Consider the following 25,120-nt stretch of genomic DNA (forward strand, 5'->3'; position numbering starts at 1 on the left):
CAAAAGCTGTTGGGTGTCTAAGTAATGATACTGCCCAATTATTTACAGCCTTCAGTAGGTTCAGACTATTTAGCTTTGACTTCATTAGCTTCCTGACCCTTCTGATGTACTTCTCAATTTTTGCTTTCATTTCTAGAGTTAGTACTCTGTCAGATTCTAATACTCCTAGATGCTTATAACTCTCTCCTTCTTGCAATGATTTTAATGTCTGGCCATCTGGTAAGTAGATGTCTTCACTTTTGACTACCTGTCCCCTTTTTGAAACTGATATTGCACACTTATCTATGCCAAATTCCATGCCTATATCTTTGCTAAAGAGTCTTACAGTCTGTATTAAGTAATCTATCTCTTTTTCATCCTTATTAAAAAACTTCAGATCATCCAATGGTTAAATTTTTCCTTACTATTTCTGAACTGATACCCTGCCTTTGCCTTCCTTAATACTAAACTGAGGGGGAACAAAAAAAGACATATGTTAAAGAGGATATTTCTTTTTATTACAGGTTTTGTTGGAACTCCTAGGATCTTGCTACATGCAGCCTACAGTACCATGCTATCCATTCTTTTCAGCTATCTAATACTTTTCTGATTATTCTGGCTGTGCCAAGGAGGCAAACTTTTGTAACAGTTCTACTGAGCACTGTATTCCAATTTCCTTTATATTCCTCTTGATGCCTTCTGATACTGTCCCCAAGGACTATTATTATTATTACTATTATTATTATTATTATTATTATTATTATTATTATTATTATTATTATTATTTTCTCTTTATCACAAGTTTTGTTGGAGCTCATGGAGTCTTGCATACATAGTGGGCTTGCTACCAGCAGCCTACAGTACCATGCTATTTGTTCTTTTCACCTATCTTATAATTTACTGATTATTCTGGCTAAGCCAGAATAATCAGTAACAGTCCTACTGGCACTCTATTCCAATTTCCTTTACATTCCTTTTGGTACCTTCTGATAATGTTCCCAATGACCCAACAATAATTGGCACTATCTTCACCTTCTTCATTTTCCATAGCCAGGCTATTGCCTACTTAAGAGGGTTGTAGCTATCTATCTTTTCACCTTCCTTTTTGATTATTTGTGGGTCAAAGGGGCAAGCAACATCAACCTTAAAGCCTATGTGGTGCACCTTGTCCACCACCACTAGGTTCGGTCTAGTATGCTCTAGCATCTGATCTGTTTGGATGGGGAAATCCCAGAGGATTTTGCTTATTTCTTACTCTGCCACTCTCTGTGGTTTGTGCTTATACCATGTCTTGCCTCTTTCTAGCCCTCACTTTTTGCACAGCTTCCAATGGAGCACTTTTGCTACCTGGTTATATTGCCACAACTTGTAGGGGTTTCGGGTAAGTCTAGAGCTTTCATTCGTGATATGGACAATGGTTTCATCCACTCCATTGCAGATGTGGCATAGTGGAGACACTTGCTCATTACTTGGGTTGACCCTCCAGTTCATGGCCAGAGCTTGGGCCTGCACTACCAGTATAGTGCTCTTGGTCTTTTTTTTAGGGTTCCTTTCATCAGCCAATCCCACCTATTTTTTCCAGCAACTTTTGTTGTGGCTACATGGAATTGATTGTGTAGTCCCTTCTTGCATAATTCTTCCTCATGTCCTTTTTGTATTTCTTTTGTTTTCCCTTTGTTCTCTGCTCTCAATACTCCCTCGTTCCTAACTGTCACTAGCAAGGTTTCCTTACTTTGGGCTAGGTATCATTATTATTATTATTATTATTATTATTATTATATTATTATTATTACTACTACTACTACTACTACTACTACTACTATTGTTATCATCATCATCATTATCATCATCATCCTCAGCGGATTTACAAAATTAGTAGAGTGTCAGACATAAATGTCTTGTGACATTTAGTTATATCCCTCTTTCTGAAAGGAAATCTTGTCAGGAGTTGATAAAGAAATGGAAATGACTGAATCAACTATCACACAAAATAAATTGTTCTTTGTTAAGAACCTATGCAGAAAACCATTATTATTATACATGAATCTGTAACATTAGAGAAAGAAATAAGATACCTTGCCTTTGCCTAGTCCAAAACAGCAGAGCAGTAATTAAATAGACATCAGCAATGACATTAATAATGAAAATAATAAAGATAACAGCAACAAATAAAAATAATCAGATAAAGCTAGACCTTTAGTGGGAAACTAAATCCCTTGAAGGAAAATATGCACAGAGAATTTTTTTTAAATAGTTTATGAAAAATTCTCATTTGTAGTTGATCAACTGTAGCCTAAGATTTAAAAGAAAGAGTTCTAATAAATTCAGCAGTCTTCACACCTATTCCTTTCAGCAAAACCTTCTGAAAATGAAGTTGACCAAACTTGCAGAATACATAGATTATGTATGTGAGGAATCCACCGCCAGGATATTTCCATTGGCATGAATGTCATAAGTATGAACATGATATGGTATTGAGAAAGTTCAATACAACTGCACAATATGATTCTGTTTACAAAGAGGGGGATTATAACTTAACTTCTAATCATAGTTTTATATGACAAAAAAAAAATATATATATGTACAATGATTGCTATACCTTACCTTGAAGAAGGAAGCCTATTAAAGGAACCAAAATCTTTCAAAATGCACAAATTTAGAAGCAGAAATAGCAAGTCTCTTTCACGAAATTTTAGCACTGTTTAAAATATCAGGCTTCCAGTAGTGTTTGTCAAAAGTGGAGAGTCCTTACAAGAAAGGTATTTTCATAACGAAAATGGTTCATGGAAATTGAGACTATGAAATAGCTCCTTTCCCTGTAAATGGTTATTTTGACATTTAAGTGTATTTAAATATTATCAGATGTAGTGGTCTTCATTTATAAAAGTGATTATGTGATGGCACAATCAAAATATCTAAAATTCAAAAAGTTAGGTCAAAAGTAAAATGAAGACATGTCATCTGTGCAAAAGGAAACAGAATCTGTAGGACTAATTAAACTATAAATCATTGATAAAAAGAAAATACTGTAAAATTAGAGATCTTGGAGAACACCAGGCTTTGTAGTATAGAGCAATGTGAAAGTGCTATCAATACATGCTGGGTAAAATGTTTGGTGGCACTTTGTCTGCCTTTAAACTCTGATTTCAAATTCTGCCAAGATCAACTTTGCCTTTAATCCTTTCAAGGTCAATGAAATAAGTACCAGTTAAGTACTAGGGGTTCAAAATTTCAGGCTTTGTACCAATAATAGAAAGGATGGTTATTATTATTATTATTATTATTAAGGTGGCAAGCTTTCAGAATTACGAGAACATTGTATAAAATGCTTAGTGGCATTTCCTTTGAGTTTTTAGCTCTGAATTCAAATCCTACTGAGGTCAACTTGCCTTTCATCATTTCAGAGTCGATAAATGAACTATCAGTCAGATACTGAAATCAATGTAATCAACTAATCCCCTCCCACTAAAATTGATGGCCTTGTGTCACAATTTGAAATCATTATCACTACTGCTACTACTGCTATACAATAATAGTTTCATGACTGGAAATGAATGCATCCTATTGAGCAGGTCTGTATAGGAATTTTGTACTCCACATTTTGTCAAAAGCTTCCTTTTCTAATAAGAAGTGCATCGGCCTTTGTTTTGCTGGATTGACAGTGAATTTGGTTTAACAAACTCCATTTTTCTGAATACTGAAAAGAACTGACATGATAAACACATATAATTTTTTTGAATATTGGAATCTTGCCAACCTATAAAAGTAAAATCAACATGATACACAGCTAAAGTGCTTCTAAGGGCAGCAGCTGGGCAACACATAGTTCTTAGAATCAGACTGTTGAATGCTTATGTATATGAGGACATATAATGAATTTATTGAGTTTATTATTTTTGCATATATTTTTGAAATTAGCTATTTAGAGCACTGTTTGAATTTTCCAGAAAATGTACCTCATCTGTTATGTTTCCACCAAGAGGAAACATACGAGAATAAAAGTCTGGAAAATAGAAACTACTAATTTTCTTTTCTTACTCTTTCTTCAAACTTTTCCTCATGAAGAATAGACTAAAACTATTAAGAATAGGCTACAGTTTGGCTGAAGAATAATACGTATGTTTCTTACTTTATTGAAATAGTTATATTTTAAGGATCTAATCTTCATTTTTGTAGTAATTTCAAAGACTATATACTTCAGAAATAATATTATTAAATTTCATATCAAATTTGTGTTAAATTTTAGGTTGAATTCATGATGATTTTGGATTTTTAAACATTGGAAACTGTACCACAAAAAGTACAGAAGCAAATTCCAATATCATGCATTATATTATGAGAGAAAACTTAATAGTGCAATGGCAAAAGTGTGTGTGCTAAATAAGTAATGTCACAATGTGGGATAGTTATAAATAATGTGCCACATGGGTTCATCCTGTGCACAGCACTCAGCTTCTGGTTTATAATTGATTCCAATTTTCAAAGTAATTATGCAAAATATTTTCTGGTGACACCAAAAATTACCGCTCAGTGTGTTGGTGGAAGGTTTTGATTTGGCTGCAAAAAGACATCAACAAATTGATGGCATAAAGTGATACACAAATATTAAGGTTAGGTAAAACAACAATTAGAAAATTTATAGTCTTATTTAACACATAAATATGAGTAGTATCAATCTCAGTAATTTGCAACATCGTTCAACAAAAACCGCAAATAAACTTAAATAAGCTTGAAATTAAAAAATAATTAAGCCTGTAAAACAAGTTGATCTCTAATATATATCTTATATAAACATGCATCTGAACTCACCTATTTCTTCATAAGTTTCAGTTTCTGAAATAAATAAGCATGACATTTATTAAGATGTTTTAAATTATAAATTTTATCAAATATGTACCCATATTTCATATTTTTAATGTGTAAATTAGTGCCAAAATTTATTTTGTCTGAAAATTTTACATCAGTACCCTCTACCCATTTCAAATAAATAATTTATTAATACTTAGATGCTTTGTTTTAGATTCCTGAAAATTTTAGCATCACTGGATCTAACAATTGTGAAAACTGCACAAACTAGATCCTCTAGAAAGTGCCACATAAATCAAGATCATAAACTCTTGACCCATTAACTATCAAGTTCTCAATAAAATGTATTAAAATTGAATGGAATTCATTTTTTTTTTAGCAAAACAAAAAATCATTTCAAAGACAAGGAAGATAATTATTGCTAAAACAAAACAACACAAATTTAGTATTACATAATATTTGAATATTAAAAATTAAATTTTAAATCATAAAGAAAAGATTTTAATAAAAACATAATGGCATATTTTCAAACAGAAAAGCCCAAAATAGAACATGAAGTCTTCTACCTAACAATATATATTATTATAAAATGGTAAGTAAAAGTGAATATAATAGTGTATGAATCTACAATGATACAATTGTTTTAGTCTCAACACACTATCTCAGATCAAATATTGACTGTATAAATGCAACTCAATACTATATTTTCCCTTTGAGAAGACAAGTAAAAATTATTTATTTGCACCAACTTCTTAAGCACTGGACTTCTCATGCAACTGGCTTATGGATAATATTCCAATATATTTTCAGGTTTTTAATTGTCACCACATGATATTTTTTTTTAAATCAGAAAAAATAGCATTTACAAAACATAAAAAGAAAGAAATACACACCTTCAACTAGTTTAGATGTAGTTGTAGAGACTGTTCCAGCCACACAAGTGTAATCTCCTTGATCTTCTACAGTAACATTGTTAATAATAAGTGTGTGCACTTTCTTATCTACTTTCAGTTCCATGCGATCATCAAGTTTTAATTCCGCATCATCTTTCAGCCAAGTTACTCTTATATTTTCCTTGGACATTTCACAAGTGAATATTGCTGTATTGCTCTCAGTGACCCTCACTTCACATAATTGCTTAGTAAATCGAAGAGTATCTTCTAAAAATTAAAAAAAAATAAGAAATATTTTAAAATATAGTTAATAATAATAATAATTATTATTATCATTATTATTATTATTATTATTATTATTATTATAAGTAGGCTCAATGGAAAAACAAGATCAAAGCAATGAACACATGGGCTGTTTCTTTAATATGATATGGTGCAGGTGTTGTTAGGTGGACAAAGAATGAGCTTGAAGAAACAGACAGGAAAACCAGAAAAGTGACAAAAATCAACTAAGAACTACACCTGAAAAGCGATATATACACACTGTATATGCCTAAGAACAAAGGAGGAAGAAGCCTCATAGAATGCAAAATCTGTGATGTCAACGAAAAGAACAGTCTGGGATGGTACATCAAACAGCAAAAAAACAAGATAATAGGTATCAACACTCTAGCCATCCCAGTTATAAGTTAAGTATTCTTAACTGGACTCTAAATGAACTAATCAAAATAAACAGGAAATCAAGAAAAATAATGACAGGATTTAGGATGCACTTCCCAAAATCTGACAGAAAATTTATGCAGCTAAAAAACTATTACAAAATAACTACCAAATAACAAATACAAATAGCAACAAAACATGAACAAAGCAAAAAACTGTTTTCAGTCTTTAAGGAAGCTGACAAATACAAAAAAGAAGTCAGAATACCTAACAGTTATGAACAAAAAAGAAGAAACAACAAAAGCTATAAAACAACTGAAATCCAAACTAAAACTGGAACAGCAACAGTAACAGATCATGATGAAACGATGGCAAGAAAAGCTCCTTCATAGCAGATACTGGATTAAACTAAACAGAAAAGAAATCGACAAAGCAAAATCCCAACAATGGCTGAGAAGCTCAGGACTCAAAGCAGAGACTGAAGGATTTTTAATTGCAGCGCAAGATCAAAGCCTTCCCACCCGAAATTACCAAAAATGTGTAATGAAAAGAAATACACATACAAAAGAATTACATTTTTAACTGCAGAATATGTGGAGATGGAGAAGAAACAATAAATCAATTTGTCTCTGGCTGACCAATCCTAGCTAAGAAATAATATATTTGCAGACACGATAGAGTTGGGACCTATATATACTGGCAGCTATGCCAACACTATGGAATAACAACAGAAAAAAGATGGTACAGGCACACACCAGAAAAGGTCACAGAAAATGAAAGAGCAACCATACTCTGGGATATGCCAATACACACAGATAGAGAAATTAAGGCCAATAGGCTGGATATAGTTGTCATAGATCACCAAGAAAAAAATGCCTTCTAATCAATGTATCAATACCAACAGATGACAATGTTTCTCTAAAAGAAACAGAGAAACTTCCAAAATACAAAGATCTGGAAATAGAGGTAACTTGAATGTGGAGTCTTAACACAGAAACAATTCCTATCATAGTAGACACATTAGGTATGATAAAAAAATATTCAGACAAATACTTAACAAAAACACCAAGACTATCAAGTATATATAACATACAGTAAATAGCACTACTAGGCACCACACACATCCTCTGTAAAACACTTTCAATACAGTGAAAATAAGAGCACAACAAAGCACAGCACATACCCAAGGCACACAGAGCTGCGCTCAGTAGTGCAGTGAAAGCATGTGATAAAAATAAGACTACTTAATAATTATGATGATGATGATGATGATGATGACGATGATGATAATCACCATCATCACCAGGAGGATTATTTTCACATCTACTTTTTCATGTTGATATGGGCTGAATGTGACATCCTGAAGCAGTATAGTATAACCAGATGTCTTCAGAAGACAAACCTTATTTTTGTTTTAAAGTAAAGTATTTTATTCTATCTCTTCACATGCTAAACCACCAAACTGCCAGACTATTCAACATTTCTGCACTCCAAAGTGCAGTAATATGAAGATATGGTGAGATTAACACACAAGCCCACAGTTGTGTATCATGAAGTTCCATTCAGAAAGCATTAATCAACTTGAGGATAAAGTTGCCCTAGAAGTTATGAAGTGTGATTGAATTGAAAACCACAAGAAAGTAGATTTCTTAAGTACACAGCCATGTTTGTATCAATAAGCTGATCTAAAAAATGTTCTCTTTTGTAACAGAGTACAAGATTTTTATTGAGTAACATGTTGAAATTGTTTTACTGAAATTATCAAATTCTGTACAGTAAATTACCATGACTGTCCATATTGTATACATCCTGATTATTTATCTTAATTGTTGACAACATCAATGGTGAAAGAGATGAGTGGTGGAGTCAAAGGGATAACAGTTTTGAGAGAACAAGAAATAAAGAATGATATAAAGATGTATTCAATAACCTTCTATTAAAATAACAACTTACCTTCTACAGTCAAATTGGATTCTGTATATAATTCTCCAACAAAACATTTATATTCAGCTGTGTCTTCATCTGTAACATTTTTTATTCTAAGTTTATGAACTTTTCCTTCATTGATGATTTCTGTTCTTTCATCACTTGTTATTTCTAAGCCATCCTTTGTCCACACAACCTCAACGTTTTCAAGTGATTCACAAACTAATTCAATTGTTTCATCTTTAAAGACTCTCTTATCAGTTAATTTCTTTGAGAATGCTATTTTCTTTTCTGTAATTAAGTTAAAATTTTAATTAATATAAAATTTTAAAGAATTATTCTGAAAAGTTAACTACAGGAACACTTGCATTACAAGAGTATCCTGGAAAATGCAAAATCCTGTAACACAGAATCCTATAATGCAAAATTAATTTTCCCATTGATTTTCATGTTATAAAATGATAATGCCTTCCAACAAATAATTTCAAATAAACATAAAAGGGAAAAACAAGTAAAATGACTACTTTTATGCATGACAATAACAATCTCTAATAATAGACAGTACAATATGAATACATAAAAGCATTTAAAGTGAAATATGTTAAGGAATATATAAGAAATGTCTTGCACCCATATTCTATTACATTTAATACCCAGCTGTTCTCTCAGTTCACTTTTACAGTCCCTGTCTCATTAGAGTAAAATACTACACACTTTGTGTATGTTTCAAACCATCTTCCTTTCATATAGAGTGAAACTCTCTTGCTAACAAAGACAACCTCTTCCTATTCTAGTAGTTTCTGCTCCAAATAGCTGTTGTTCGTATTATAATCAACTATCAACTATAATTAATAAGCTGACTGAGCAGTTTAGGAACTTCATTTCATACATGTTCCAATCATTAATTATTCTATGCATTTGTTGTATCTGAAGTTCTTTTTTTTTTATTTCTTGTATCTGAAGTTCTACCAAATTCCTAATATCGTTTTTGCACATACTCTTTGGTGTGTCTGCATTCCTCAGCTTCTACTCACTCCTTTTTTATGTATATTACTAGAATACAATCCGCACTCCATGTGGACTTTTAAGCTTGCTCCTGTGGAGGGTTAATTCGGCCTGCAGCCCAAAACTAAAGATAGTAATAATAATAAAGCATTTATTGGTACCCTACCAATATGGTATTACTTTGAATTCAGTTTCAATGAAAAACTTGTGTATTTTTGGACTTCTTCTAAAATTTGAATTTTCAACTTTTAGCATATAACAAATCCTAGCCAGACCTGATCCCAATGCTGGATGTTCAAGAACCAAATGAAGGGCAGATTTTCAATCCTGGGATCATCCTGATTCCAAAAAGATATAATATGTCTATGTAGAACAAATGTAGACTGAGATACAGGGGTCGTGGTCAGAAAGACAGAATTTCATGTTTATTATTATAGAAGTAAGGAAACTTCCCAAATTTCATGCTCTCTATTAGTAACACTTTAGTCTTTAACATTTAGTCCTTTGAATCCAAGATTGTGCTTTTGAATCATGAACTTTTTCTGTAACTCTGTAGCTCTCAACTGGTTCTACTCTGAATACCAGATCATTAACATATAAAAGTTACCAAAAATAACTGGGATGAACTCTTTATAAATTCAAGAACTTTAATGAATGGTCAGGTGCAGAGGTCAGTACCCTAGTGAATACCCACCTACATTATTATTTGTTAGTAAATTAAATTATGTTTTGCATTTGCTGCTAAATTATCATCTTCATTATTTACCTTATTTTTTACCAAGTGAAAAAAAAATATCAATTAAATCAATTATCACAAATGATAATAATGTAATTATTGATGAACTACAAGTAATATTTCCATCATTAGATACATTTTACAGCTCTATAAATATTTGCAATATTTTCTGCAGAAGAATATTCAAGTTGATTTTCTAATGTAAAACTATTTTATGATTTTTCTTTTCACTGAAAACTTCCCCCTTTTCATCAAGCTTCAATTTTGCTGAGTTTTTTCTTTTTTTTTTTTCTTTACTAGATTTCAAAATTTCTATAAAGAAAAAAACTAATTAAAAACATTTATAGGTGAATGCCATTTTGATATACTAAGCTTCCTAAACCATCTGCTTGTTTGTAGTTAGAAATCATTTAATAATTGTGTTTTTCTTTTTTTTTTTAGTTATTTATTTTATCTGTCAGCAAATAATTAAAACAGCAATTTTTATCTGGTATGGAATTCAAAGTATTTCTAAAAATACAAATATCTTTTTTTTTTTCATATGTAAATTTAAACTTGATTGAAAAGAAAACATCATACCATGTACAATCAACTTTGCTGTAGTTGCAATACCATCTACAACACAAGAGTATTCTCCAGTATCTTCCATATTAACATGGTTTATAATAAGTTTGTGAAGTCTTCTGTCAGTTGATGTCTCAATTCTGTCAGTGTCAGTCAGTTTCTCACCATCTTTCAGCCAAGTAACTAAAACATCATCTTGAACAGAAACACATGTAAGAATAGCTATTTGTCTTTCATCTACTGTGAGACATTTCAACTTCTGTGAAAAACCAGCTGTCATTTCTGTAACATAAATAAGAATTTATATTTAAATACTTTTATTCAATTCAAAGGTACATCTAAGTATACTTACATACATAGTAATAAATTATATTAGAGTAATTAGTAATCAAGCAATGATAGAATATGAGAAATGCTCATTTCATTAATTCCATGATTCTAATTTACAGCACCTTTCTCAATAAATGATCCACAGATGATCAAATGAGTACTTTCCAGACTACAAATCAAAGAATTGTAAATTCATATTCTATCAGCTGTTAATATCAATAATAAACAGCTGAATTCATGGAGTTGTAAATAGCTTCTAAATGGGTGAACAATTACTACTATACACAGGATGAGCAATGTAAGAACCTATCTTTTATCAACTTAGAGAACTGAATTCAAATCTTAATGTGACTATAACTATAGAACTGAGGAAATCTGAAAGGTGATATGCTAGTTACACTAAATGAAATAATATGCTTATCACACACATACCTAATGAGTATAGAATAGATGTAAATGGGCTGGTCATGTAAGTTACTAGACTTTAATAATTTGGGTTTATCAATAGCATGGAAGTTTTTGTTCTGCATCTAGTCAAGACATATTTTTACATATCCAAGTTAAACTACGAGGAAAACAAATACGAGGGACGTTCAATAAGTAATGCCCCTGACCCACTTGCAGTTGTTGGATCTAGCTGAAATTTTGCATGTGCAATTATTTATATCTCTATAGAGTAAGTGGCAAATTACAGCTCTGAATTAATTGTGGTTTCTGATTTACAGGTGTTTGAACCGAGTCAAGTGTGAAATGGAGCCTGTTGAGTGTTGAGCAGCGATCCGGTTTTTGTATTTGAAAGGACGCACACCACGGGAGACTTTTGATGAAATGAAAGTAACTTATGGTGATGATGCCCCATCATATGACCTTGTAAAACGCTGGCATCGTGAATTCAAACATGGTCGGAACTCTGTGGAAACAGCTCCCAGATCTGGTCGCCCCTTCTGCCATTGATGAGGCATCTGTCCGTCAAGTTGAGGCTGCCATTTTGGAAGATCGACGCATAATTATTCGCCAAATAGCCCATAAAGTCAAGATTAGTACCGGGTCTGTGGAAACTATCATTCATGACCATTTGCATATGCAAAAGGTGTCTGCCAGATGGATTCCCAGGTTGCTCACGCCTTTCCAGAAGCAAGAACGCGTCGAGTGCTCGAGGGTGAATTTGGAGATGTGCCAAGAAGATGAGTCAAAATTTTTCAAAAGACTGATTACACAGGATGAAACCTCGGTCCATCACGATGATCCAGAGACCAAAGCCCAGTCAATGCAGTGGAAGCACCGTGACTCACCCCCTCCAAAGAAGGCAAGGGTGCAGCCCTCCGCTGGCAAGGTCATGCTCACAGTCTTCTGGGACCAGGACGGAGTAGTGATGACAGATTTCCTGGCAAAGGGTACCACAATTGCAGGAGCCTATTATGCTTCACTTTTGAGGAAATTAAGAGAAGTTATCAAAATCAAGAGGCAGGGCAAGATCAGCAAAGACATCCTCCTCCTGCAAGACAACGCTCCGGTCCACAACTCGCTTGTCGCCAGATCAGAAACACAGGCGTATGGCTATGAACTCCTCCCCCATCCCCCTACTTTCCTGACCTTGCACCCTCTGATTTTCACCTCTTCCCAGTCATGAAGTTGTTTTTGAAAGGAAAGCGTTTCCCAGATGATGCAGCCTTGATTTCTGAAGTCACGTTCAGGTTGGAGGACCAAGCTGGGGTCTTCTACAAAAACGGTCTCCAGAGCTGCATCAAACAATGAGAGAAATGCATAACTCTGGGTGGTTTCCTATGTAGAAAAAGACTAATAACTGTGCCAAGTTTCGTTGCTCTACTGCTATGGGAAGTGGGTCAGGGGCATTACTTATTGAACTCCCCTCGTATAAGGTTCTGCTGAAAAGTTACTATTGATAAACTGGAGCAAAATTCCATGCTGCATCTCTTTGTCAGTGAACAGGTCGCGGTCTCAAAGCAACAAAAATATTTCGACAAATTAAATTTAAATGTTGAAGTGAATCTAACGGTTTTCGTGTTTCTTAAATGGCTTATAAACACTTTCCATGCTGCAATTTTTTCATTTCAGCACACGATCTCAGGTCACTTGTTATGCAAGTACATCTCCGTAAAATATATATATATGGTTCAAAGACAATGATGTCAACGTTCTAGAATAGCCAAGTCAGAGTCCTGACCTGAATTCAATCGAGAACTTGTAGGGAGACTTGAAGACCAGAGTGATGGCTAGGAAACCGATCAACCTGGTCCAACTCAAGGCTTTCACCCAGGAAGTGTGGTGCAACATGCCACAGGAGATATACAGGAAGCTTGTGGACATGTACAAGAATTGTCTAGAAGCAGTCATAAAAAGCAAAGGCTATGCTATTGACTATTAAAGAAAGCTATTGGACTCAATAAACCTAGGATATGAATAATTTTGAACATGGCATTGTTTGAATATCCATGAATAAAATATCCCTGAAATGAAGAATTTCTTGAATTGTGCATTGTTGTTATTCTTTCATTGGTTGGTCACATATAGCTCATAAGCAAAATTGACAAAATGCATTCAACACAAAAGTAAAAAATCACACAAATTAACAAGGGTATGAAAAATTTTGAGGACGACTGTATATATATATATATACACACAATGTGTGTGTGTGTGTGTGTTGTGTGTGTGTGTGTGTGTGTGTGTGTGTATGTGTGTGTGTGTGAATAATAATAAGAAGCAAATAAATACTATGAATAAGAATGAAAAAATTTACATTCCATGTCATATTATAAGCTTTATTGAGTAGATATAGATTTTGAATTCTTTCTGGACTTGAATTTATCCTGACTATAAGAAAATGATTTTTTCTGTTGGGTGGCAATAGGTGTAATTTTTTCAGGTGAGAATTTTAATCATTTCGTTTAATTAATTCTCAAAAAGAAAAAAACTTAGAATGCCAGAAAACTTAAAATTCCAGAACCTGTTTCTTGCATGTTAATTGTTCAAAACCTGTTGCCTAAAATTGTCTCCAGTTAATATATAAAGCAACTAAACATTCTGCTGGAGAGCAAATAAACAGCAACCAATTAAATTTACATTTTTAAATCATTTTGCAGTAATTTATAATATTAATACATTTTCTCTTAAAAATATTTGAAATAAATCAATTTTTCACATACCGTTTACTTTCAGTTTGGCTTTGGTTGCAACACCATCCACAACACAAGAGTATTCACCAGTATCTTCTGCATTAACATGTTTTATTATAAGTCTTTGAAGTCTTCCATCAGTTGTTGTTTCAATTCTTTTGGTTTCCTTCAAGATCTCACCATTTTTCAGCCAAGTAGCTAAAACATTACCTTGAACAGTGACACATGTAAGAATGGCCATTTGTTTCTCATCTATTGCTAGATCTGTCAACTTTTGTGAAAAACCAGTGGTTATTTCTGCAAAATTTATATGGGATATAATTAATATTTTGTATTTCAATACATAAATGTATGCATAATAAACAAAATTTAAGAAAACTTAACAGATTTATATCCTAGAAAACAGTATATTTTGAAATGGATACACTCCCATGAAAACATGAAGAACATCTAAATGGATAATATGATTTTCTTTCATTAATTTCTTTGTGGAAACACCTGTTTTTAAAGAAAATTAACAACTGTAATTATAAAATAACAGATGTTAATTTTATTATAATCATGGTTAAATATCTACTTTTTCCTACAGTTATAAAGCTGAAGCTATTTATATGTTCCTAACTTATGAGACCTAACTTTCTATGGTGTGTTCTGACAACAATATCATTGAGCTTTTTTTGAATATTGTTATTAGATTAAGTTTGCCCATATACCATTTTCAGTGTTATATCTACACTTTTCAAATATACTGCATATGGCCATTTCTAATTTATCACTTGTGAATGCAATCACTAACGCATTAGTTTTTTAATATGCCTCTAATTCAAAATGCTGTTTCTGTATTACATATTTCGCATAAACTGATACTGACACAGGTATGGCCCCATAGTTTTCGAAGCTTATTTCCCAACTATGCAGCTCCAGTTCAGTCCCACTGCACAATATCTTGGGTGGTGACAAGAAGAGCATCTGGCTGTAGAAAACCTTCTTCAATAAATTCTGTCTAACCCATGAAAAATTGAATTATGTTAATCATTAACATAAAATTATGTTAATGATTCAAAAAGGAAAACAAGGATAGCTGCATACCAAAACTTGATACACTTAGGTGAAACAATAGGTTTCAAAAAGAAATACTGATTGATTTATAGGTTAAGCTATATGTTCTTCAATAAATATACCACAAACCTTGACCTAGGTTTCATTGCACTAAATTTTATATCACCAAAAGTGCTTGCAAATCTACAGAATGTGGAAAATTGTTTTTGTTTTCACTAATATAATGCTATCTCTAATCTCCCAGGTACTCAGTCATTTTGTGAAGTATTATTCGGTAACCTAGAACAAGTATAAGTCGGTCCATTCACCTTAACAGTATAAGGCAACAGCCTTGCTTTAACTGCTTTAACTAACTTTAGGATAAGAGTCATTAATTTAAGTCTCCTATAATTTCTTTTGTGAAGTACAGCATTTCTCATAGAGGGAGTGTAGATCTCTCTAAATGAGTAAGGATTGTAAGGAGAGCTGGGGCAGACAAATTACTAAAATTAAAATAGTTTAAAATTTTTTTTAGCATGTCCAGCACCATAGAAAAAAAGAAACATCCTATGGATGCTAACTCTGTTTTGTCTACTCATTAATAAAAAGGTATACTATTTTTGTAGGAGTGTCAGGTATTAACCATTTGCAGAACTACTGGTTATAAAACAACAGGAATGTCATTATAGAAGTTAATAATAAGTTTGCTGTGTCAATCATCTAGAGCAGAATTTTATATATATTATATTCAGCTTAAACAAATATGGTAATGGATTTCTCTATTTGTTGCTTTTAAGGGTTAGATTATTGAACACTGAAAACTGGTGTTTTAGCTTAAATGTAAATTTCACTACTTTTACTGACATAAAGTTAATAATTTTACTAATATGAAAATACTTTTTAAAAACAATGTCAACATACCATTTACTTTCAAGTTTGCTTTAGTGGAAATATCATCCACCATGCAAGAATACTCTCCAGTATCGTCAGCAGTAGTATGTTTTATTATAAGTTTATGGAGTCTTCTATCAGTTGTCATCTCAGTTCTATCAGTTTCCTTCAACTTTTTGCCATCTTTCATCCAGGTAACCATGACATCATCCCGAACAGAGACACATGTAAAAATAGCCATCTGTCTCTCATCTACTGTGACACTTGTCAATTTTTGTGAGAATCCTTTGGTCAGTTCTGAAATATAATACAATTATTATTCCAGTGAAAAACAATATAATTGCTCTAAAATCAAAAAGTGTTCTTCAATGTATTTATGTTTATGTGTACTATGATACATAACTATATAAATATAATTAAGAGATTGTAAATCATTTACTTCTTAATACAGAATTCCTATTAGTTTTTTGCTGCACAACAATGGATTCTACTGATCATGAAAAATTCTTTTATGATTAGATGGTACATATGGTATTAATAAATGCTTCTAATTAACACACCAGCAATTTTTGAGGAAGTGCGTTAGTTGATACCATCAACTCCCATAGTCAGTTTCAGAGTTGATGAAAGACAAAGTTGACCTCAGCAAGATACAGATTAAGAAAATAGTCATAACTAAATACTGCTAAGCATTTTGTTCAATGCTTTAATGATTCCGCCAATTCATCATTCTTGATATAGATATGAACAATTATAACAATAGTTATTATTGCTAATTTCTAGAGTAATAATAATAGTATAATAATAATAGTTTACACGCACATGGTATACATTTAATGAACTCAACATGTGATGGTGTTTCAAATTATAGATGGAGCCTTTTCTTTTGACTTATGCCAATTTTACTGGGAAACGAATAAACACCCTAATATGCTATTCCTTCTTACAAATATAAAACTTGTGCAAAATTAGAAGAAATTACAACCAACAGAATTCTTGAAGGTAAGTGAAGAGAAGAAATGTTATGTTTTTGATACTGTTATATATAATATTAGCAGTATAAAATATTTCCAGTTAATAGATAATTACTTTGTGGAATGAGATGCTTGATGTAGCACTAACTATTTGGCCAACAGGTAAAGAAATGCAAATACCTGGCAATATTCCTGATACCAAGCCCCTAATATTAGTCTTTGCTTGACCTAGGACAACAGTTGTTTTAAAGAGATGAAATATAGAAAGATATGCCTAACAAACAGTGACCACATCCAATCCCTTTCTAAGAATTCTGCAAATCCCATATCCTCAGCACTTGTCTAAGAACCATTTGCCATGGCTTCCCAAGCCACTGTATAGAGAGTTTGGACAGTTAATGAGCCTTCTGACCAGTCAAAACATCCTTTCCACAGGAAGTGAAAAACAATTTCAATTTAGTCATATGAAAACTGGTCAAATCAAATTGGTTCAAAAACTTACTTCAGTATGGTACTTTTTTTTATTGATCTCTATAATTGAATTCTTAAGTCATTTTTCCAATATATTCATATCCCAAAAAACAAGAAATTCACATACTGATTAAGTAATTAAGAGAGACTCCCTTGTTTCAAAATGACAAATATAGAAATTTATGGAGCCATTATTTAAAAATGCAATTTTAGATGTGCCAGCTTGGGAGCATCTAGCTGGCCAATGCTTGTCCTGCTAAAAATAGTAACCAAATTTTTCTCATATCACACTTCACCATCTTCAAAGTGAAAGTATGCACCATATAATACAATCCTACATTGAGCATGTATGAAAAGATATGATGATCAAAGCCAGAATGGTTACTTTATCAGAAGTAACCTTGGTTAAAACAGCAACAATAAAACTACATCATTTTCTAGTGTTATGAATGAAAATAACATTTCAATTGTCATGATTTCCCTTCAGAGAAAAAAAGAAGAGAGAGAGAGAGAGTGAGTGTGTGTGTGTGTGTGTGTGTGTGTGTGTGTGTGTTTGTATGTGTGTGTGTGTGTGTGTGTGTACGTGCATGCACATGTGTTCATGTCAGTATGCACACACACATGTGAGTGTGAGTGTGCATGTGTTCCCATGTGTGTGTGTGTGCATGTGAGTGTGTGTGTGTGTGAGAGAGAGAGAGAGAGCATTCAATTTGCTTAAAGAAATATTGCTGGATAAGATAAATGATACATTTTTCAGACTCAGATGCTATACAATGATATATGAATTATATTTAAGGTTCATTACCATTTACTTTCAAGTTTGCCGCAGTAGAGATACCATCTGCAACACAAGAGTATTCAGCAGTATCTTCTGCATTAGCATGTTTTATTATAAGTTTGTGAAGTCTTCTATCAGAGCTTGTTTCAACTCTTTCAGTTTCTTTCAAGTTCTCACCATTTTTCAGCCAAGTTACTAAAACATTATCTTGAACAGTAACACATGTAAAAATAGCAATCTGTTTTTCTTCCACAGTAAGACTTTTCAACTTTTGCGAAAAGCCAGAAGTTTGTTCTGAAATATATATGAAATCAGTAAATTTATATGAATCACAATATATATATATATTAGACAAAATTTTTCAATTGAAGAAAAAAGAAATAAATGTGAAAGTAGGTACAAGTTTTAATGATGAACCAGGAAACTTTATCAATAACCATGATTCTTGTTCAACACAGAAGTAGCTAGGTTAATGAACAACTTGTTAACTAATCCTAATATATTTTGCCCAACCAGTGAACACAACCTTACTATGATTATTTCTGATGTTAAAAGCAATGAAAATACTCGAATCAACCAAATTTCTTTTCTAATTACTACAGTTCTTGAGTCATCTGTAACAATTAGTTAATAAAATAGTTTTAAATAATCTAAGACAATTTCTTAAAATATTAATACTTATATATTCAACTCTTTCCCTGCTAAAGAAAGAGGCCATATTAACTTCCTACAAGTGCCAATACTACAATAATACAATACTACATACACAATACATCAGCCAACCATTACTACTCACCTCAAATATACTAGTTCTAAATCTTAAAGTTCAGCTCAATTGATATTGATCTATATAACTACTCTGCTACATTTCTACTATTTATTCCATTTATAATTTGTTCCCTAAATTCATCAAACACCTGCATTTATAGTACCATATCATCTGTAATATGAATGGAAACTTGAGAACCTTGCAAAAATATACTAGAATCCAAACTGATTAGACTAGCTGTACTAGCAATTTTAAGATGACAAAAATTATTGTTAATGTACATTCAAAGGTGACTAAAATAGATTTTACAAAGTATGGTGGGGGTTTTTTATGTTTTTTTTTTTTTTATATTAGAGCTCAACAGTTTTTAGCCTTTCCACTTTTTAATTTACCCAAATCAACTCAGATAATAACTATTTTCTAGTCCCTATTTCTCTGACTTTCTAATTATACTTCTTTGCTAAAGAGTCTTCTATATGGACAAAATGAGCTGTCACATTATAAATTTCTTCATCAGTAGCAACTTTTAACATAGCACTTAAACACATTGAAAATTCGAGGATAATTTTCATTATACATGCCATACACAGTATCTTTTTCTAAATCACATATTCTTTATTTCACCAAAAAGTCATTAAGATTTGATTTCCCTTCATTATTGGTCTACATTGACAAAACTTTATCATATCTAGGATTTGTAAACTTATGTGTTCCCTAATGTCACTGACTGCCTTCAGAAAAGAAATATTTGTCAGCAAACTCTTTTACTTTTTCATAATCAGACTCCAGATCTTCACCTATTTTATACTGTATTTTCCTTCATTGTTAAAACAGATCCAGCTTCTTTGAAACTAATATTACTGCCATTCACTCAAAAATGCTCTTATACTATTGATACTGAAAAACTTTCTTTAACATTACAAAGTGTTCTTTTTTTTCCAAAATCATAGCATTGAAACCCCCTTTGTATTTCATGTTTCTTTAGTTTTTCACTTTCATCAAGCATATTTCATGCACATTATGTTCAAAATAATACAGACTACAAAGTATATATTGCTTAGTGTTCAGAAAGGCTTTGGAAAGCTGGCTTAATAAAAGTAAGTCAGAAATTATCAAGCTAAAATATGAAAACAGTTCATAAGTATGTTATGTGTTATGTATGAGAATATATCATTCTCTATATTAAAGTTAACAGGGTAATCTAACTATAAAATTTTAATAAAAAAATTAAGGGAAAATATATGTCACTTTGATACTTTTCAGCTGTATTCCATAAAAAAATTAATCTATGATATATTTGCAGGAAAAGGAACAATGATGTGTTTATTCTATGAACCATTTAACATATTAAGAACTTCATAAATGTATGTTCACTCACCATTTACTTTCAGTTTTGCTGAAGTTGAGATGTCATCAATAACACAGGTGTATTCACCATCATCTTCAGCAGTAACATGTTTAATAATAAGTTTATGAAGTCTTTTATCTGTTGTTGCCTCAACTCTTTCGGTTTCTTTGATCTTTTTGCCATTTTTAAGCCATGTAACAGTGATATTTTCTTGTATGCTTACACACATGAAAATGGCAGTTTGTTTCTCATCCACTGTGAGACTTGTTAATTTTTTCGAAAAGCCTGTGTTTATTTCTAAAACAAAAAAGAAGTTCTTGTAAAAAGATATTCTCTATTAATAAAGTATCAAAAAAACATGTATAAACGTGAACAAGGTATGTTCATATAGAACAACCAAGGATTTTAATCCAACTCAAGACTGTTTTATCTTTCACAAAGTACAAATTTAATAAACAATACCATGCACTTTTCACTACACATATGCTTGTTTACACACACACACACACACATCTATGCACACACCAGTTGTAGACCTTTTACACAACAGAACTAAAATCTATGAAGCTTGATAAGAAAGGTGAGTTCATGATACTAAATCACTATTATTAATATAACTGCAATGGAAAATTTTAATTTTTAGTGTGCATATGTGTCTCTATATGTATCTGCCACTATGTTTAAGTGCACCTCTTCAATAAATTATATATAAACATTATTCTAAGAATTTCAAACAATTATATCTAATGAATAAATTGCAGATAAATGCACACAAAGTACATTCTGAAAGTTTTTTTTATAATATAATTACATTGCTCAAAGCAGCGAGCTGGTAGAATCATTAACACACCTGATAAAATGCTAAGTGGCATTTCATCTGTTTTTACATTCTGAATTCAAGTTCAACCAAGTTCAACTCAGCTTTTTATCCTTTCAAAGTTGATGAAACAAGTACCAGTTGAACACAATTAATTTATCCCCCACCCCAAACTTGCTGGCCTTGTGCCAAAATTTGAAATCAGTAAAATCATATTGTTTATGGAAAGAATTATTACAAAAATAATTTAGGTTAACTGTGAAGTCTCTAACACAGAGTCACTGAAAAAAAAGAACTTTGCGTTTTACAGTTTTTAATTCAGATCCTATCAATGTTGCTTTCTTGTAATAGTCAAGAGTAGATCAATTATTTCATTCTAACATTATGTAATATTTATTATCTATCAAGAAGGTTTGTGAAAAACTGAATACATCCATTACAATAGGAATCTAGATTACCAAACAAAAGCCAATCATAAATTTGATAAGTTTGTGGTACTAAGTCAACATATTAACAGACAAAACTTATAGTATTTTAATACCACCAAGCTGGTTCTTTGGTGACTTTAATAGAGTTCACTTTGTTGCAAGTATTTTTGTCAGGTCTCATTTCCTTCCTTCCCTCCCTCTATTAATCTTAGAGGCCCTTTAAAGTATTCTAGAAACTTCCCATTTTCCACTGCCAATGCCTGCTAAAAGAATTCTTTAGTGTAGACAAAATTAACATCTCTTTACTGCCTTAATGCATAACATTCTGCCAAAATGCACAGTATAATTTTGACAGTATGATCTTCACAACATCCTGCCTATGCATAAACAAAACACAACTAAACCATCAACTTTTCTGCAAATACTTTACACCACAAATTCTGAGGATTTTAAGTATGACATCCTATATATAATGTTGTTACAAGCTAAAGATTAAGCTTCCTTTCCAGAAACATAAAATACCTCATATATAATCAGTTGCAGATCCTCTACAGAGTCTACATATGACTGATATGCAAATACTGCCCATATATCTTGGGTATTTCCAGGACTAGAAATTTTGTATGTGATATATACATCCTCTCTCCATAAGAATGCTCATTCCTCAACATACAATGGCAAATGACTCACACATTCACTGTCTCTTCTCTCTGACCCTCTTTTCTGAAAATGGGTGTTACTTTTCTGCATGCCTCCTCTACTCATTATACCTCTTATCCTCTCATCAACACTATCATGCATCACTTATAGATACTTTTCCTAATCCTTATTTCTCAACAGCTACCTAGTTTTCCTGCAGACATTAATCTCCAAATTTTTAAAGTGGAGATCAATGTCCACAGGAAAAAGCTTACTAGTTTGTAAGGGTTTAAAAAGTAATGAGTGTTTCATCTATGAACCTAACTAAAAGTGCTTTAACACTAAGTTACAACTGAAGGCTTTGGTGCTTCAACTTCATGTAATTTTCAAGTTAGCTTCATGGCCTCTATTCCTATCCAAGCTATTGTCTAAAGCTGAATATTACATGAATGAGGAGTAAGTGAAATAAAATGGCTTGCCCAGGATTTGAGCATGAAATGTAAATACAGCATGCCATCTACTTACTATCTCATATAACTTTCAGCATATTGATAAATTGAAAGTTCAGTATCTAAATAAAAGAATTGCCAAATAATATTTTGTGTATTATGTAGCAACTTAAAAATAAATTAACTTGCCCTGAAAAGATGTAAATTCTGAATAACTTTGCAAATATACAAAATACTACATTATAGTTATCGTCATCATCATCATCATCATCATTGTTTCTTTCTTTTTTTTCTTTCATGTTTTTCATGGATTAGATGGCTCTTTTCCAGTGCAGTTTCTGACATTTCAGTTCAGTTCCTTGTTAGCTTGCTTATGAGGTGAAAGTTAGCAATCTAAAGTCAACCTTTACTACTTCTCATGATTTTCTTTTCAGTTGGCTCCTTCCACTTAGATTATTTGACATTCTCCACCCAAATGTCAGCCTTCATATACATCACAGGTTCATATCACCTCAGTTGACTCTATTATACACTGCAGCTGATTCATCTTATAGCCATTTTTTTTCTCAAAACTCATCTCTGCTCCCTTGTCATACACATTAACATTACTTATATCATTAACATTACTGTTATCTAAGATCTGGTAGAGAATGTTTGTAAAAAGGGTAACTTACCATTTACTTTTAAGTTTGCTTTAGTTGAGGCTTTCTCGATAACACAGGTGTAGTCACCCCTATCTTCAGCAGTAACACGTTTGATGATAAGTTTATGGAGTTTTCTGTCAATTATTATTTCTGTTCTGTCAGTTTCAATGATCTTCTTGCCATCTTTCAGCCAAGTAACAGAAGGATATTCCTCTGCACTTATGCATGTAAAAATGGCCATTTGCTTCTCATCTACTGTCACATCTGATAGTTCTTCCAAAAAGTAAGCACCAATATCTAAATTTAAAAAACAAAAAAAATCATGAAACCAAAGAAATATAAAAGAACATGAAATATTTCAAATCAAGCAAACTATAAAAGCTCTCGTCATCAAATTTTATGTTATAATCCTATGAGCATAAAATGTTAATAACCACCATCACCTCTATGATCATCATAAACATTTTATATATCATTAGCATTTAATGTTTATTTTCCATGATGGCATGGATTGGATGGTTTGGCAAGGTTTCTACAGCTGGATGCTCTTTCTAATGCCAACCACTTTACAGAGTGTACTAGGTGCTGTTTTTGCCACCAGCACTAGTGAAGTTGCTAAGTAAGTTGCAAAACAGAAAAGGAACAAGGATAAACCCCCATGACTAAGTGGGGAAAGTAGTTGAGAGGTGGGGGTTGGCTTTATGCCAGATGTTGAAAGGCTAAAATATGACAGAGAGAGGGACAAACAAAAGAGTCTTGCTACTAAGGATATACATGGCTACCCTACATTATGTAAAGGTGGGTGTGAGTAGCTGGTAGGAAGATTAAGCTAGCAGTGAAAGGTTATCCTAAAAGAATAAAAGTACTTATAAAGATAGAATACCTAATTCATTTATTTAAAACAATTTTTTTTTAAGAATTATGTCTAAGGATTTTTTTATATATATATCTGAGGAAAGTTCTCTCAAAATAGAAGTCAGCTTGATAAGTAAGTCTGATAAAATTAATATGACAACTGAAAATTTGGTTGTTTGTAAATCACAGGAATACTCAAAAGAATGAATATTTTATGTAAATTTTAAGTAAAAAAAATATTGTATATTGAGAAGAACTGTAAATGTGATTCAGATGACTCTTTTCTTTATATTTTGCTATTTCCACTTTGGCATGATGACATTAAAACTGAGACTTGTGAAATTTTAGGTAGTTTTTGAAAAAGTCAAGAAATAAATATATATCATTTCCAAATACGTCAATTTTCATAAATCATTCATCTGTGATGGTTTATAAATAACAATGAATTTAGATCTACAAAGTGTGATTTATAATCTGAATTGTTGCTGAAATGAGGAATGAGTGTAGGTAAGAATTTCAAGAAATGCAATTCTGGATAGTATTTCAAGAAATGCAATTCTGGATTAGGTAAAAATTTAATACTTGTTCAGATAGGTCGATATTGCTGGTAAAGAGATGAAATATATTCTGAAAGTGCATTGAAACAAGTTTAGATATGAGTATTATGGAAGTAAAAGTTCTAAGACACAGATATTCTGGTAACAATAAGTAAGACAAAGAAGGTGTATCTTGTTAAGTAACATGTTTGAATAATAACAGTTCAGGAGAAATCAAACACTTACCTCCAACTTCAAATTCAAATTCAGTTGAAGTTGTACCATATTGGTTTTCTGCAATACATGTATATTTTCCCATATGTTGGTCAGAAGCATTTGTAAATTTCAAAATATGTCTTCCTTCTGATTCATATATTTTGATATCTTCTCTGCTTGTAAGTATTTCCTCATTTTTCATCCATTTAATGTGAGGTTTAGGGTAACCTATTA

The 25,120-nt window shown here is 32.0% G+C and overlaps 1 protein-coding gene across 1 annotated transcript in view; it reads right to left on the reverse strand.

Annotated features, from left to right (window-relative positions):
- The window catches only part of LOC115210729 (titin), a 678,167-nt gene that overhangs the window by 593,683 nt on the left and 59,364 nt on the right, over nt 1–25,120 (reverse strand). The window contains exons 6-15 of the mRNA XM_036506041.1: nt 24,917–25,114; nt 23,310–23,576; nt 20,333–20,599; nt 18,213–18,479; nt 15,993–16,259; nt 14,064–14,330; nt 10,585–10,851; nt 8,292–8,555; nt 5,679–5,945; nt 4,789–4,812 (exon numbers count right to left, since the gene is read on the reverse strand). Of these exons, the coding sequence (XP_036361934.1) occupies nt 4,789–4,812; nt 5,679–5,945; nt 8,292–8,555; nt 10,585–10,851; nt 14,064–14,330; nt 15,993–16,259; nt 18,213–18,479; nt 20,333–20,599; nt 23,310–23,576; nt 24,917–25,114 (2,355 nt within the window). The remainder of the gene's footprint in view (nt 1–4,788; nt 4,813–5,678; nt 5,946–8,291; nt 8,556–10,584; nt 10,852–14,063; nt 14,331–15,992; nt 16,260–18,212; nt 18,480–20,332; nt 20,600–23,309; nt 23,577–24,916; nt 25,115–25,120) is intronic.

The sequence above is a fragment of the Octopus sinensis genome, linkage group LG1 (genome assembly GCF_006345805.1).
Source record: "Octopus sinensis linkage group LG1, ASM634580v1, whole genome shotgun sequence".
In the NCBI taxonomy this organism is placed as follows: Eukaryota; Metazoa; Mollusca; class Cephalopoda; order Octopoda; family Octopodidae; genus Octopus; species Octopus sinensis.